The 16,591-nt window shown below is 32.4% G+C and overlaps 1 protein-coding gene across 1 annotated transcript; it reads left to right on the plus strand.

Annotated features, from left to right (window-relative positions):
- The first annotated feature begins 4,513 nt into the window (after positions 1 to 4,513).
- LOC141632178 (protein FAR1-RELATED SEQUENCE 8-like) lies at positions 4,514 to 16,591 on the plus strand. The gene is made up of 6 exons (XM_074444748.1): positions 4,514 to 5,505; positions 6,405 to 6,839; positions 6,957 to 7,199; positions 7,306 to 7,796; positions 16,318 to 16,404; positions 16,479 to 16,591. Exons 1-6 carry the CDS (start codon positions 4,514 to 4,516, stop codon positions 16,589 to 16,591), a joined length of 2,361 nt encoding a protein of 786 aa, XP_074300849.1.

The following is a 16,591-nucleotide window of genomic DNA, read 5'->3' on the forward strand; positions in this document are numbered from 1 at the left end:
TAGTACGTAATTTCATAAAATATCGATTTACTATAACATATGATCTATATAACTTAGCTTATTACTATTTACATGAAATGTCATTTTTAACTTATAATCGTCATAACTTAGTACGTAATTTAATAAAATATCGATTTACTTATAACATATGATCTATATAACTTAGCTTATTACTATTTACATGAAATGTCCATAATCGGTCAAAGAAAGCCTAACTCCTAAATTTAAAAACCCTAACCCCTAAATTTAGAAACCCTAACCCTTAAATTTAGAAACCCTAACCCCTAAATTTATAAACCCTAACCCCTAAACTTATAAATTAATTAAAAACGTAGAAACCCTAACCCCTAAACGTCATAACTTTTATTAAATTTTGCGCCAATTGTGTTAACTTCAAAAAATCAAAGTTAGGTTAAATTTTATCATGTTGAAAACGTAAATATTTGAATTTACCGCCAATGTTGTTCAATCAGTTTTAATTAAGTTTTTAAAAATCAAAATTTACAATTAAAAAAAATATAGCTATTAGGAATCGAACACAGGTTGTCAATAACAGCTAGTTTTTGCAAAGAGACTAGAAACCAATTAAGCAAGGGGTATCAGCACATATATTCACCAATTGTATTTCATTATATCCTAAACGTTCAGCTAATGAATTTAAGGTTTATCATTTTATAATTACATTTAAAAGAACATTATTTCTTTTTACTGTTAATGTTATGGATGAGACTTTGCTTATTGATCGTTTTAAGGAAAAGCTTTGCTTTATTTCTACTGATGTTCCTCGCGATTTGCAGATTGCAAGGTTTGGTCCTTTGAGCTATGTCGCCTCAACATTTTAAAAAATTGGTCACACTTAGATTAACTTCCTAATCAGAACCAACTCAATTAAAGAACCAATTAGAGGCCGATTTTTTTTTTTGGTCAAGTTAGACGCAAAAATTTCTGCACACTATTTTTTTTCTTTTTCCGTCAGTTTTTCAATTCTCAAATCGGTTGTTGTGATTTATAATTTTAACAAACAAAATACAATAATTGAAATAAACACATGAAATTAGTAACAAAATTATTATTTCATTATTAAAGTAAAAAGATTACAACTAAAATAAAACAAAAATGCAAAATTGAAATTCAAAACCCTAATACTGAAATTGAAATACAAAACCCTAACAAAATAATCTAAACTTAATAATAATTGGAATAATAATTGCCGTTGCCGAAATTAATGCGCCTCATTACATTTCCATGTAGGGCATAACGTCCCCTAGACCTCCATTGTGGATGCGTAGGAGGAGGGGTTCTAGGAACTTCAACGTTATCTCCATCTTCAACCCGAACAATTTAAAAGTCCGTAACAGGCATCGGGAGGTATTCACGATCACCCACTTGACGCCACTTCAATTTTTCATCCGGTAGTGACCTTGAATATTTTGCATTGAATTATTCCTCATAGATATACCACACCTTATTTAGATTGTAAGGGGAACGGGACATAGATTTTTCTATGACTTTAGGATCAACCGAGTCCAACATTGCCCTAATAAAAAAACGTGTTTCCATAATGTCGGTTGTGTGAATTTTTTGCTCAATGGCAAGCTCTCTAGTTAGGTTAGCAATCTCAATAGATTGATTAGCCATGGGAATTTGTATAGCAATGAAATCTAAAAAAATTGTATGAGATTTGTGACTTTGATCAGTTTTGTTTTGAGTGTGCTAGGTTTAGAACTTAATTCCATATTTATATGAAAACTAATAATGCTAATCCAAATTTCCCTCCATATTTTCCCTCCCTTTCTTCCCGCCCTTTTTTTCCCTCCAAAAAAAAAAATTGCACTCGGTCAAGATTTTGGCATAAAATAAAAATTATTTCCTTAAAAACAAAACTGATATTATGAAGAATAAAATAAAATAAAATAAAGTGTGAATACAATCAATATTAAAATAAAGTGGGGAATTTATTAAAATGGAAAAGATATGATTCCAAAAATCATTCCTAAAATAATGGACTCTACAAAAGGAATTTAAGATAATAATGGACTCTAAATAAGGAATTTAAGATAATATTTTTAAGGAAAGCAGATAATCGGATCATCTAATTACATAATTTCGAAGTTATTATATTAGGCTTCTTTATCAAGCATTACGTAAACAATATAATGTATTTTGATGCCCTAATTGATGTGCTGATACCCCTTGCTTTGTTGTTAACTAGTCTCTTTGAAATCACCATCGTGCTGCCTGTGCCACCCGGGTTCGAACCCCAATAACAACAATTTTTTTTGTTTTGGTTTACTTTTTCCCCTTACCCCCGTACTAACTCGTGTTCGAACCCCAATCATTTTATCAATTTTTATTATGATTAATTGAATCGAACCCCAATCACTTTATCAATTTTATTATGATTAATTGAATCGAACCCCAATCACTTTATCAATTTTTATTATGATTAACTGAATTAGGGTTTTATCAATTGTTCGATTATGATTTATAGGGTTTTATCAATTGTTCGATTATGATTTATTGAATTAGGGTTTATCAATATCATTAATAGAATTGAATTATGTTTTGTTAATCGTATTAAATTAGGGTTTTCCAAGTGATTTTACCGTTCATCAGTTGATTGATCTACTATCATTATTTGAATCAGGTTGATGAATTTGATTAATATAATTGAATTAGGTTTTTGATTAATCAGATTAAATTAGGGTTCATTGATTTACACTAATTGATTCAATAGATTTTCATTACTCATTTTCAATAGAAATTTGATTAATATGAATTTGATTAATATAATTGAATTAGGTTTTTTATTAATTGGATTAAATTAGGGTTCATCGATGAGATTTTTTTTTCCAACACTTAATCAGATTTTGATTAAAATGGTTGTTTAATCATTTATAACAAATTAAATGAAAAAAAAAACAATAAAAATATAAATGCTAATAAATGAAATTAAAGAAAATGAAAACAAATAAAATAATTCCATAATTAGTGTTAACTAGATGTAGTTAACCTATTAACCACATATGTGAAATTACAATACTAACCCTAGATTAACCCAAATAAGTTAACTCAAGTTTGCCATGTGTCGCAATTTCATTGGCCGTGTATAAATTTTTCATAAACCTCGTGTATGTGTAGCCTTTTTTCACTGATTGGTTTAAAGCTAAAGTGCCCCTGTTTCGTGGAAGGTGATACACATACACGAGGTGTATGAAATTTTTCATACACGACCAATGGTATTGCGCCATGTGGCAAACTAGGGTTTACTACTATAGGTTAGAGTAAGGTTAGATTAGTAAATTATCATATTGGATTAACAAGATAACTAGATTAGTTAACAGTTTAATTGGAAATTTTTTTAATTGTTTTTGACTTTCTTCAATTTCATTTAATTAAGTATTTTTTATTTTATTGTTTTTATTTATTTGTTATTTAGATTTTATAATTTTGATTATCAAATTTATATTAAAAAAAATCCAAAACGAAATTTTTATTTTATTGTTTTTATTCATCACAATCAATTAACACATAATAATGAAAATCGATTTAGATTCATCCCAATCGATTAATCCCAATTCGATTAATGAGACCCTAATTCATTTTTATTATTCAAATTGATGAACCCTAATTTAAATAATCAAATTGATCATTCAATTCGATTAATCAATTCGATTAAATTTGCGAAAATCAAACCCTAATTTCATTTCATTAATCAATGCTAATCAAATTCAATTAGTCAAAAATCGATCAATCAATTGATGAACCCTAATTCAAATCGTCAAAATTCAATTAACCCAAATTGATTAATCGATTCCCCAATTCAATTGTTTGCCTTTATGAGAATCTAAATGAAAATGTAAATAAATGATTAATCGAAATAAATGTTTACGAAATCAAAATGTAGAGACAATTGTTTGGGGTAACCCTAAATTGTTTCGTAACCCTAATTAACTAATCGAAAAAAAAAGGAAAGAAATATTGCTATGGTGATTCGAACACGGGTTGTCGTTAACAGAGCATTAATGTTGGCAAAGAGATTAATAACCATCTAAGATAGGGGTATCAGCACGTCAAAACAAAGAACACAATTCATTATATTGTAATTTGAAGCTTAAAATAATTGACACAATTTGTAAATTCGGTTATTTCCTTATTTAAATTATTTGTTTCCATGATTTATAAACTGCCGTATTTAAATTATTCATTTCCATGATTTAAAAACTGCCTTATTTAATAACTACCTCAATTATAAATTGCTTAATTTAAAAATTTGGATTCAATTTTTAAATTTTCCTTAATTGAAAAGAAAATTATTGTAGGTTGATTTGAGGAATATTTTTTAAAATATGCAATCTTACTGTTGAGAGATTTTTGGGGGAAGATCTTTTTTAATTTTTTAGTAGCATTATTAATCGTGAAAGCTAAAAAAATAATTTAAAAACAATCCTATTGTTATTCAAATTCATTCCACCGTAGAAAAAAAAAATACAAACAAAAAGCTTACTGTAAAATGGATATTGATTTGAATATACCATGGGAAGAAGAAAACCCTAACTTAAGTAGTGAAGACAATGACTCAAGTAGTGAAGACAATGACTCAAGTAGTGAAGACGTTGATATTTTCAATATTGTGAATGATGATGATGTCAACGATAACGACGATGATTTGGACGATTCTCCTCCAATTGTCAAAGGAGGATGGATGCAAAGGGTAGGTAATATGTTAAACATTGGAGGCAATGCTGATTCTATGGAAGTTAATCCTCCTACAAGAGGAATAGCGTTTGTGAATGAAGATGAGTTTGCTGCGTATTGTTACCTATATGCGTATAAAAACGCCTTTCAAATTTTTATTAGAACTAGTGAACTAATGAAAAAGTACCAGGAAAGAGGTGTAAAGCGCAATGGTACGGGGAAAAACCAGACTCGTTTCTACATGATGAAGCGGATCAGGTTATGTTGTGTAAGGGGGGCAAAGCCGAGCAAAGAAAATGGGTTTATAAAGATTCCAAACTTTGAGAAATGCAAATTCGTTGTGGAAGCATCGTTGCAAAATGATGTTATCGTCATCGATGCTTGTTCGTTGGAGCACAATCAAGAATTAAAACCTGAAAATACTCGTCACATGGTTAGTTACAGGATGTTTGACTTATATTTTAGAAGACGTGCCTTGTTGAATGACGCCGCCGGTATTTCTATTGCTAAAAACTTCAATAATTTAGTTAGAGAAGCTTGTGGGCATGAAAATTTATGCATTAATCAGCGTGATATACGGAACTTGATTAATCTTGAAAGAAGACGTAGTAGAATTAATGGTGATGCAGCTGCTTTGGAAGAACGATTTATTAAGCTTAAAGATGTCGATCCCGAATTTTACTATGCAATCGAGAAGGATGCCAAAGGCAAGCTACTTAACGTGTTTTGGGCCGATGGACGTTGTAGAGGAATGGGAAAGGTATTCGAGGATGTGCTTTCTTACGACGCTACATTTTGTGTTAACAGGTAAAGCAATTTGTGTCAATTATTTTACTCGTTTTATCTCAGCTATAGACAAATAAGTTTAGTGGCCTAAATTTTCATTTGCACGGGACTGTAATTTTAGATTTGTGTCAATTATTTTACTTGTTTTAACAGGTTGTGTCAATTTTCATTTTCATTTTCATTTGCACGGGATAGTTTTGTAGGAATTTGAGTGAATTGTTAATGCAAGTGTGATTGGTCACATGCCAATGTTAGCTAGCTTAGAAAGTCATATTGGTTAACGAATTCTGGTAATTGTTTTATGGCTTTGTTCTCTTTTGTCTAGAGAAGTAAGAAGCATTTATATGGTGTTAACTATCCACTTTGATGGAATACGAAATTAGATATTACCTGTGAAGTTCTTGTGATAATTTGTCTGCCTCCTGCATATAATAGTTCCAGTTACTTGATTAGAAACAGGTAAAGTTTAAGTCTTGATTGTTTGGAAAGATTCGCGTAGTTGGAAAATCAATAAATCTCTCTTGTAACGGGTATATCCATCACAAACTTGTGATGAGTCCAATATCACACGCATGGATAGATAAGACAAGAATTAAAGTAAATACTAAATCATAGATGATTTATCTTATCCATTTATGTGGGTTTTACTTGACCCATCACAAACTTGTGACGAATATCAACCGTCACAAATGAGAATTTATTTTGGAAAATAAGGGAGTTTGTTTAAAATTGTTACACGTGAAAGTGTGAAAATAAGAGTTGAATAGTTGAGTGTGTGGGCTTGGACTATGGACGGTTGTATAGGGAATATTTGTCTTCTCGGTTTCCATGTTGAACTCATGTGTCAATACACTAGGCATAGATAAAAATTGTATATTACTTCTTCTATTCCATTCAAATTACTTTAGTTTTAATTACAGGTACATAATGCCGTTTACTCCATTTGTTGGCGTAAATCATCACGGTAGCACTGTTTTACTTGCTGCCGCTTTGGTTTCACATGAAGATGCAGAGAGCTTTACTTGGGTGTTTAGGAGATGGATAGATTGTATGGGTAGAGCTCCATCAGTTATACTAACGGATCAATGCAAGGGGATGAAGAAAGCTGTGAAGAACGTATTTAATAGTACTCGTCACCGTTTGTGTCTTTGGCACATGATGATGAACGCGGTAAAGAATTTGGGAAAACATCTCAGGTATAATGAAATTAATGTTGATCTTAGGAAAATTGTTGATGACAGTGCTGATAGCGATGACTTTGAGGAGGCGTGGCATTATTTTGTCACTAAATATGATCTTAAAAAAAATAATTGGGTCATAGAGGCTTTTCAAAAACGGCATTCGTGGGTGCCATTGTATTAGAGGGACATTTTTTGTGCAGGCATGTCAGCTACGCAAAGAAGTGAACAGACAAATAGATTTTTCAAGAATTATGTCAACGTCGAAACTACTTTGTTCAAATTTTTTGATAGTTATCAAAATGCACTAAGGTCCAAGGTCGAGCATGAATTAAAATTGAACTATGCTTGTCTCGAAAAACCAAGTCCGTATAATAAAACCATCATTGCTGAGGAAGTCTTCCAAAGGGTTTACACAAATGACATGTTCGGGTTGGTGAAGGATGAGGTACAAGGTCTTATACACACCAATGCGGAGTGTGATATGTACATTGGAAATTTCTCAAAGTTTACTGTAACGGATGAGGTGACAACACCGTTTTCGAATCGACGAGAAATTTTTTTTTGTTGTTACGTCTCAATTGGACTTCGGTGAGTTTACCTGTACTTATAAGCTTTTTGAATTTAAAGGAATATTATGCAGGCATATTATTCGTATACTACAGCTGAAAAAAGTTCAGTATATTCCCGATAAGTACATTTTGAGTCGCTGGCGAAAGGATTTGGTTCGGGGTTACGAGCACATTCTTGTTGGGTTCTACAATTCTGGTGAGTCTGAACTACTTAAGCGATCTCTTGCGGTCACAATGAAGAATGACTACATATATAGGTTGGCATTACATGATGATGAGACATACGCCTTATATGAGGCCGAATCAGCGAAGGTGGTGAAGGCGTTAGAGGCACATGTCGGCATTGAGACTTTGAACGCTATAGGAGTAGGCTCCGATGTAACAAGGGTGTGGGGTCGTAAGAGATTACAGACGAAGGAGAACAACCAACGCCACATGCTTAGGAATGCACCTCCTGCTACAGAAGGGGCCTTAATAGATCCAGTCGGTAAAAGAGGTTCAGGTAGAGGTTCAAGGCCTAGACAACAAACAGTAAGAAGGGCTTTAAACATCGACGATCCAGGTCCTTCACAACCAACGCCGCGGTGAAGAAGGGTCAATACGAACACAGTTCGTAGCACTTAGTGAATTTTATTGATTTAAGTGTCGTTTGATTATTATCTAATAAGACTTTCTGTTTTATTTATGTCGTATATTTAGCAATTTTTAAGACCGTCTGTTCTAACAATTATTAAGTCATCGTTGACGATTTCGTCTTTTTCATCAATACATATTAAGTATGCTTAAGTGCAGAAACAATCCACTGGCCTGCATTTCTAAACTACTTGTGTACACCCGCATAGATATACTTACATACGTGCACATATGCTTATTTGGAATTCCATGAGAGAGCTTCCCTGAGTTGTACAGCTACTCAGCAACTGGAAGCCATGATTTCTCAAAGATTACAGCTATTGATTAATTATTGTCGACGACGGTAGATTACAGCTATTGATTAATTCCATGAGAGAGCTTCTATAATTACGTTTCTCCCATGGGTTTGGTATATATACAAATTCGTTTCATGCCTGATTTTGATACACCTAGTTCACTTATTCGTCTTTTTTAAAAGTTTGTTGTATTATTAATTTCGTGACATACAATATCAGTTTCTTGTATAAAACGTTATTTTTCTAGTTCGTGTATTCGTGCCATACTCTAAATATTCGTCTGACGAAGCGCTATTGAACGAAATTGTACTGAAAAAATAGTGATCCTCTTCAACTAAATTTAACAAAATTGAATACAAATGTGAGACCTAATGATTATTTTCATCTCCATAGTCAACCATGATTAACACTTGTCATACTTCTCATGCAAATTGATCACACTTCTCATTCAAATTGATAAAATTGATCAAAATTTAATAAAAGTTAACACAATTTGCACGACTGGAAATCTGCCTGATTTGCACGACTGGAAATTTTGCACGAAATTTAACCAAATCTGCCTACAACCACACGACATTATAAGAAAACAATATTTACATTGAAATACGATTGAAAACGAGACGGAAAATTACAAACCAACCGAGTACAACAACCTTAAACCGAAATCTGCCTATTACCACCATAATCAACCGAGTACAACAACCCTAAACTGATAATTACACATGCAATTGAAAACGAGACGGAAAATTACACAAACCATCCGAGTACAACAACCCTAAACCGAAATATGCCTACTACCACCATAATCAACCGAGTACAACAACCCTAAACTGATAATTACACATGCAACTAGTTCCATAAACTAGTACCATAATCAACTAGTACCATAAACTAGTACTAGGGGGTCGATTTACTCTTTTAGGAGGAGCGTAAATCGACCAATCTAGGCCTCCATCATCAACTTCAATTACCATAGTTGGATTAGGGTTTAATAGAGGGGTTTTTTTAATTTTTTTTTATTTTTACAGAGGTAGGGAACTTGTAAAGGAGGAAGAAGATGATAAAATTTGGGTGTAGGTAGAAGATGACGGTTTTAAAGAGAATAGGGCGGTTTGGGTGTTGTTTTATAGGGTTTCCAATTTTTTTTTAAAAAAAATAAAGTGAAGTGGGTAGTGGACGGTATTTTTTATATTAAAAAATTATTTTTGTTTAATTACTAAATATTTTCCTAAAATTACGGTTTAATCTATGATCGGTATAGTACGTAATTTCATAAGATATAACTTAGCTTAGTCCTATTTACATGAAATTTCATTTTTAACTTATAATCGTCATAACTTAGTACGTAATTTCATAAAATATCGATTTACTTATAACATATGATCTATAACTTAGCTTATTACTATTTACATGAAATGTCCATAATCGGTCAAAGAAACCCTAACTCCTAAATTTAGAAACCCTAATCCCTAAATTTATAAACCCTAACCCCTAAACTTAGAAACCCTAACCGCTAAACTTAGAAACCCTAACCCCTAAATTTATAAAAACCTAACCCCTAAACTTAGAAACCCTAACCCCTAAATTTATAAACCCTAACCGCTAAACTTAGAAACCCTAACCCCTAAATTTATAAAACCTAGAAGCCCTAACCCCTAAGTTATGATTGGCATAACTTAGTTCGTATTTTCATAATATATAACTTAGCTTATTACTGTTTACATGAAATGTCATTTTTAACTTATAATCGTCATAACTTAATACGTAATTTCATAAAATATCGATTTACTTATAACATATGATCTATATAACTTAGCTTATTACTACTTACATGAAATGTCATTTTTAACTTATAATCGTCATAAATTAGTACGTAATTTCATAAAATATCGATTTACTATAACATATGATCTATATAACTTAGCTTATTACTATTTACATGAAATGTCATTTTTAACTTATAATCGTCATAACTTAGTACGTAATTTCATAAAATATCGATTTACTTATAACATATGATCTATATAACTTAGCTTATTACTATTTACATGAAATGTCCATAATCGGTCAAAGAAAGCCTAACTCCTAAATTTAAAAACCCTAACCTCTAAATTTAGAAACCCTAACCCCTAAACTTAGAAACCCTAATCCCTAAATTTATAAACCCTAACTCCTAACCCCTAAACTTCGAAACCAAAAACATAGAAATCCTAACCCCTAAACGTCATAACTTTTATTAATTTTTGCGCCAATTGTGTTAACTTCAAAAAATCAAAGTTAGGTTAAATTTTATCAAGTTGAAAACGTAAATATTTGAATTTACCACCAATGGTGTTAAATCAATTTTAATTAAGTTAATTAAAATCAAAATTTACAATTAAAAAAAATGTAGCTATTAGGAATCAAACACAGGTTGTCAATAACAGCTAGTTTTTGCAAAGAGACTAGAAACCAATTAAGCAAGGGGTATCAGCACATATATTCACCAATTGTATTTCATTATATCCTAAATGTTCAGCTAATGAATTTAGGGTTTATCAGCTTATAATTACGTTTAAAAGAACATTAATTTTTTTACTGTTAATGTTATGGATGAGACTTTGCTTATTGATCATGTTAAGGAGAAGCTTTGCTTTGTTTCTACTGATGTTCCTCGCGATTTGCAGATTGCAAGGTCTGGTCCTTTGAGCTATGTCGCCTCAACAGTTTACAAAATTGGTCACACTTAGATTAACTTCCTAATCAGAACCAACTCAATTAAAGAACCAATTAGAGACCTATTTTTTTTTTTTTTGGTCATGTTAGACGCCAAAATTTCTGCATACTATTATTTTTTTTTCCGTCAGTTTTTCCATTCACAAATCGGTTGTTGTGATTTATAATTTTAACAAATAAAATACAATAATTGAATAAACACAAGAAATTAGTAACAAAATTATTATTTCATTATTAAAGTAAAAAGATTACAACTAAAATAAAACAAAAATGCAAAACGTGAAATTGAAATTCAAAACCCTAATACTGAAATTGAAATACAAAACCCTAACAAAATAATCTAAACTTAATAATAATTGGAATACTAATTGTCGTTGCCGAAATTAATGCGCCTCATTACATTTCCATGTAGGGCATAACGTCCCCTAGACCTACATTGTGGACGCGTAAGAGGAGGGGTTCTAGGAACTTCAACGTTATCTCCATCTTCAACCCGAACAATTGAAAAGTCTGTAATAGGCATCGGGAGGTATTCACAATCACCCACTTGATGCCACTTGAATTGTTCATCCGGTAGTGACCTTGAATATTTTGCATTGAATTCTTTCTCATAGATATACCACACCTTATTTAGATTGTAAGGGGAACGGGACATAGATTTTTCTATGACTTTAGGATCAACCGAGTCCAACATTGCCCTAATAAAAAAACGTGTTTCCATAGTGTCGGTTGTGTGAATTTTTCGCTCAATGGCAAGCTCTCTAGTTAGGTTAGCAATCTCAATAGCTTGATTAGCCATGGGAATTTGTATAGCAATGAAATCTACAAAAAATTGTATGAGATTTGTGACTTTGATCAGTTTTGTTTTGAGTGTGTTAGGTTTAGAACTTAATTCCATATTTATATGAAAACTAATAATGCTAATCCAATTTTTCCTCCATATTTCCCTCTTTTTTTTCCCGCCCTTCTTTTCCCTCCAAAAAAAAAATTGTACTCGGTCAAGATTTTGGCATAAAATAAAAATTATTTCCTTAAAAACAAAACTGATATTATGAAGAATAAAATAAAATAAAATAAAGTGTGAACACAATCAATATTAAAATAAAGTGGGGAATTTGTTAAAATGGAAAAGATATGATTCCAAAAATCATTCCTAAAATAATGGACTCTACAAAAGGAATTTAAGATAATAATGGACTCTAAATAAGGAATTTAAGATAATATTTTTTAAGAAAGCAAATAATCGGATCATCTAATTACATAATTTCGAAATTAGTATATCAGGCTTCTTTATCAAGCATTACGTAAACAATATAATGTATTTTAATGCCCTAATTGTTGTGCTGATACCCCTTGCTTTGTTGGTAACTAGTCTCTTTGAAATCACCATCGTGCTGCCTGTGCCACCCGGGTTCGAACCCCAATAACAACAAATTTTTTTTTTGGTTTACTTTTTCCCCTTACCCCGGTACCAACCCGTGTTCGAACCCCAATTACTTTATCAATTTTTATTATGATTAATTGAATCGAACCCCAATCACTTTATCAATTTTTATTATGATTAATTGAATCAAACCCCAATCACTTTATCAATTTTTATTATGATTAACTGAATTAGGGTTTTATCAATTGTTCGATTATGATTTATATGGTTTTATCAATTGTTCGATTATAATTTATTGAATTAGGGTTTATCAATATCAATCGTATTAAATTAGGGTTTTCCAAGTGAATTTACCGTTCATCAGTTGATTGATCTACTATCATTATTTGAATAAGGGTGATGAATGTGATTAATATAATTGAATTAGGTTTTTGATTAATTAGATTAAATTAGGGTTCATTGATTTACACTAATTGATTCAATCGATTTTCATTACTCATTTTCAATAGAAATTTGATTAATATGAATTTGATTAATATAATTTAATTAGGTTTTTGATTAATTGGATTAAATTAGGGTTCATCGATGACAATTTTTTTTTCCAGCACTTAATCAGATTTTGATTAAAATGGTTGTTTAATCATTTATAACAAATTAAATGAAAAAAAAACAATAAAAATATAAATGCTAATAAACGAAATTAAAGAAAATGAAAACAAATAAAAGAATTCCATAATTAGTGTTAACTAGATGTAGTTAACCTATTAATCACATATGTAAAATTACAATACTAACCCTAGATTAACACAAATAAGTTAACTCAAGTTTGCCATGTGTCGCAATTTTATTGGCCGTGTATGAAATTTTCATACAGCTCATGTATGTGTAGCCTTTTTGCACTGATTGGGTTAAAGCTAAAGTGCCCCTGTTTCATCAACCGTAGAAAAGTTAGGAATGTCCTTTCTATTACATAGAACTTCTTATCTCAAATTTTATATGTCTTGTGTCTCAGCTACAATCCCAACCTATTTTACATTTACGTTTGCACCTCGTTTATCGATCTTATATCAATGCGATGTGTATATATGCATATGCCTGCATAAATTGTTATAGATAAGATCATAACTTGCAACTGTCATGAGTGTTAGTGTGTTACTTCTAAGGGCAGATCTGGATTTCATCCTATTGTAGCCAAATATGTAAGGTTCGACCTAATTGATTTGGCCAATTACCTACAAGTCTCAAACGTTTCAAAATTCTCAACGCAAAATGCACGCGGTGTCCTTGATATTTGACATTTTGTCCGAAATACCTAATTTTTTAATCAGGAAAATTTTAAGAGACCATAACCGGTGTTTACGAGGTTAGAAAGTGAAGTGTTTTTTTTTTCCCAAATGGGCCATCTTTCTGAGAACTACGACTTGGAAAAAAAATGTCGAGTATAAAATTCGTGATCAAGAGATATGGTCACACAAAGTTTGTTCGGTCGAAAAAACTTTGACAGGCAAAATCTCCTACCTACAGGATCCAAATACGACATTTTTTTTCCAAATTGTAGTTCTCGGAAAGAGATCGATTTGAAAAAAAACTTATCACTTTCTGAAGTCGTAAACACGAGTTACGCCCTCTTAAAATTTCTCCGATAAAAAAATTGGGTATTTCGGAAAAATATTAAACCTCAGAGGTACCGCGTGCATTTTCCGAATTCTCAAATCAAGGATTCCAGTTATGGTTCGGAAAATTGGGGAGACTATTGTTTTTCGAATCCATATAATATCCGGATCAAACTCCATTTGCTTGTATATGGTTTGTAAATTCTAATGCAGACAATTTAATATTGGCTTCAATGAATACTCCGTCTACATTCTATACAGAGTTGACCCAACAAAATCCTAACAAGTGTTTAATACTAGTGTGATGCCCGTGCGTTGCACGAATTCTAAAATAATTGTCTAAATATAAAATGCGTAAAGACATTTTAACCTTTGTTGTGTAAAGGGGACTGTAGATGAATTTTAATGCTAACATATTTGATTAACAATAAGATTGCTTAGATAGTAGTTATTGCTAAACTAATCAACAGTTATTGGATTACACATTTTTTCCCCTTAGATAGTAGTTTTGAGAGGTTTAATTGGTAAAACAAAATAAAAAAATGACAATCCATATGTATTTTAACTAGTTGTTGCTCCGCGCCCCAATTTGGCGAATCATTGAGGTGACCTCATTAGGAGCCATCGAAATAGAAATGGATACTACCTATTCATTTGCGTTAATTTGACGAATCGTTGAGGCAACCTTATTATGTGTCCTATAATTATTCCGACGACCTAATTATAGGAGTATAATATGGAAAAAAACTCAGTTGATAGAATATGGGCCAAGTCAAGCCTCGCTAGGAACTTTATTAAATGAAACAATGTTGCCATCTCCCAATATACAACTTGTCGAACCCCAAGTTAACACTATGTCTAATGCTAACTAATTAATGAACAATTGATAGAAAATAGATGGCTAAAGAACAGCGCCATTAAGGCATTGACAGTTTTGTTCTAAACAAACAAACCTAAATAACATACAATATGAGAAGACGAAATGAACGTTGACAAACGAAAACACAACACGTTTAATAATGCTTATTCTCATGCTACCTCGTCACATCTCAGGAAAAAAAAATTCAAAGCAAAGTGCGCGAAAGGCGTCCTTAACATTAGTACAAGAGGTATCATTGTTTGTCAATAAAAAGAAAGAAAGATAAATTTAGTAAAAAAAAAAAATTAATCTAATTTATTTTATAATGTTTTTATTTTCATTATAAGTACTTCACTTTTTATTACTAACATTCCTCTTCCTCTTCTCCCATTTTCCCTCATACTATTCACCCTTCTCCCATTTCTCTTGCTACTCCTCTTCCTCTAACCATCTTCATCTCCATCTCTCTCTCCCTTTTTCGCTAATCGATCGCATTATTCTATTTCCCTCTCCCCACCTCATTTTCTCCCCTTTTTGTTCTCTTTAACGACCTCCATTCCTTTCTCCTTCCTCCCATCCGCATTTCTCCTCCTTCCTCTTCTCCTTTTACTACTTGTCCTCCTCTTCTTCCCCTCTTCCCCTCTTCCTCTTCCTCTTCCTCTTCCTCTCCTCCTCATTCTCCTCCTCCCCCTCTTTTTTCTCCCTATTACCCCTCGTCCTCATATATATCTTCCATTTCCTCTCATCCCCCACTTTCTTTTAAAATACTTCTCTTCTTAATGCCTAACGAAATGTTTTCATCCGTTGAACCCCTTCGGAGGAACAAGATGGATTCCCAAATCAACAATCTATACCTCTTCTCTCTTTCCCCTCTCCCTTATCCATCCTTTACGCTATCATATGTATCTTCCTTTGTTCGCTTCTCAATCCTTCTATTACTTGTCTTCCTCCTCTCTCTCACCCGGCCCTCTACCTCTCTCCTTCGTCCTTTTCTTTCCCTCCCTCTTTTTCTCTAATGTTGCCGCCTCCTTAACCATTTTTATTTCCCTATTCTTATCCTCTTCGTCCCTTTTCCAATTCATACCCCTTTCCATGTCTCACCTCATTCTCTTATGTGTCCTCATTTATTTTACTCCCCTACACCACTTCCCTCCCTGTTACTCTTCTCCTCTACCTCATCCTCCCCTCTATCCTCTTACTACTCTTCCTCCACCCAATACCCCATCCTACCAAAAGAGCCAACAATAAAGAGTAACAAATCAAATTTTAAAAAATCTAAAAAATAAATGCCTATTTTCTCTAAGATTTTCGTGTAGCTTAAAGTTCGTGAAAAGGTGAATGAACATTCATACACATTTTAAAAGATATCTTATCGGAGCGTTGTTTTGTTTAAAAGTTGTAATTCTATGAGATGAGATATCATAGCCCACAAGTTAAACGCATGGGACAATATGCAATAATCAATTTTGTAAAACACCGCTCATCAAGAGCAATAATCAGAGCCATATCAACTTCTACTTAAACTTCTTCTTTTGAGACTTACGGCTTTGCCTCTCCTATAGTTATCTTTTATTCATTGATAGGAGCTCTTTTAGGTCTTAAATCAGGGGATAGTGAGACTCTGAACGAGCAGGAGTCTCAAAAGGAAAGGCTGGTTCGGATTCGGGACAGTAGTCCAATTTTTATGATTGGGAAAGCGAACTCATGTGAGTGTATTCGTGTCATCGTGTGATGGTGGATGCAGGATGGAAGTCTGTTACTCTGGCTGGCATAGGCTGGGGTGCTCTGACTGTGTCGAGGAACAGGTTCTTTACCAATAGCAAAGCGATCAAGGCCGAATCAGCTTTAGAGGCGTAG

Source organism: Silene latifolia, chromosome Y, assembly GCF_048544455.1.
Source record: "Silene latifolia isolate original U9 population chromosome Y, ASM4854445v1, whole genome shotgun sequence".
In the NCBI taxonomy this organism is placed as follows: domain Eukaryota; kingdom Viridiplantae; phylum Streptophyta; class Magnoliopsida; order Caryophyllales; family Caryophyllaceae; genus Silene; species Silene latifolia.

Coding starts and splice junctions, on each gene's coding strand:
- LOC141632178 (XM_074444748.1), top strand. CDS start 4,514: ATGGATATTGATTTGAATATACCATGGGAAGAAGAAAACCCTAACTTA. Junction 5,506..6,404: donor GCTACATTTTGTGTTAACAG/GTAAAGCAATTT, acceptor TTTTAATTACAG/GTACATAATGCCGTTTACTC. Junction 7,200..7,305: donor ACGGATGAGGTGACAACACC/GTTTTCGAATCG, acceptor AATATTATGCAG/GCATATTATTCGTATACTAC.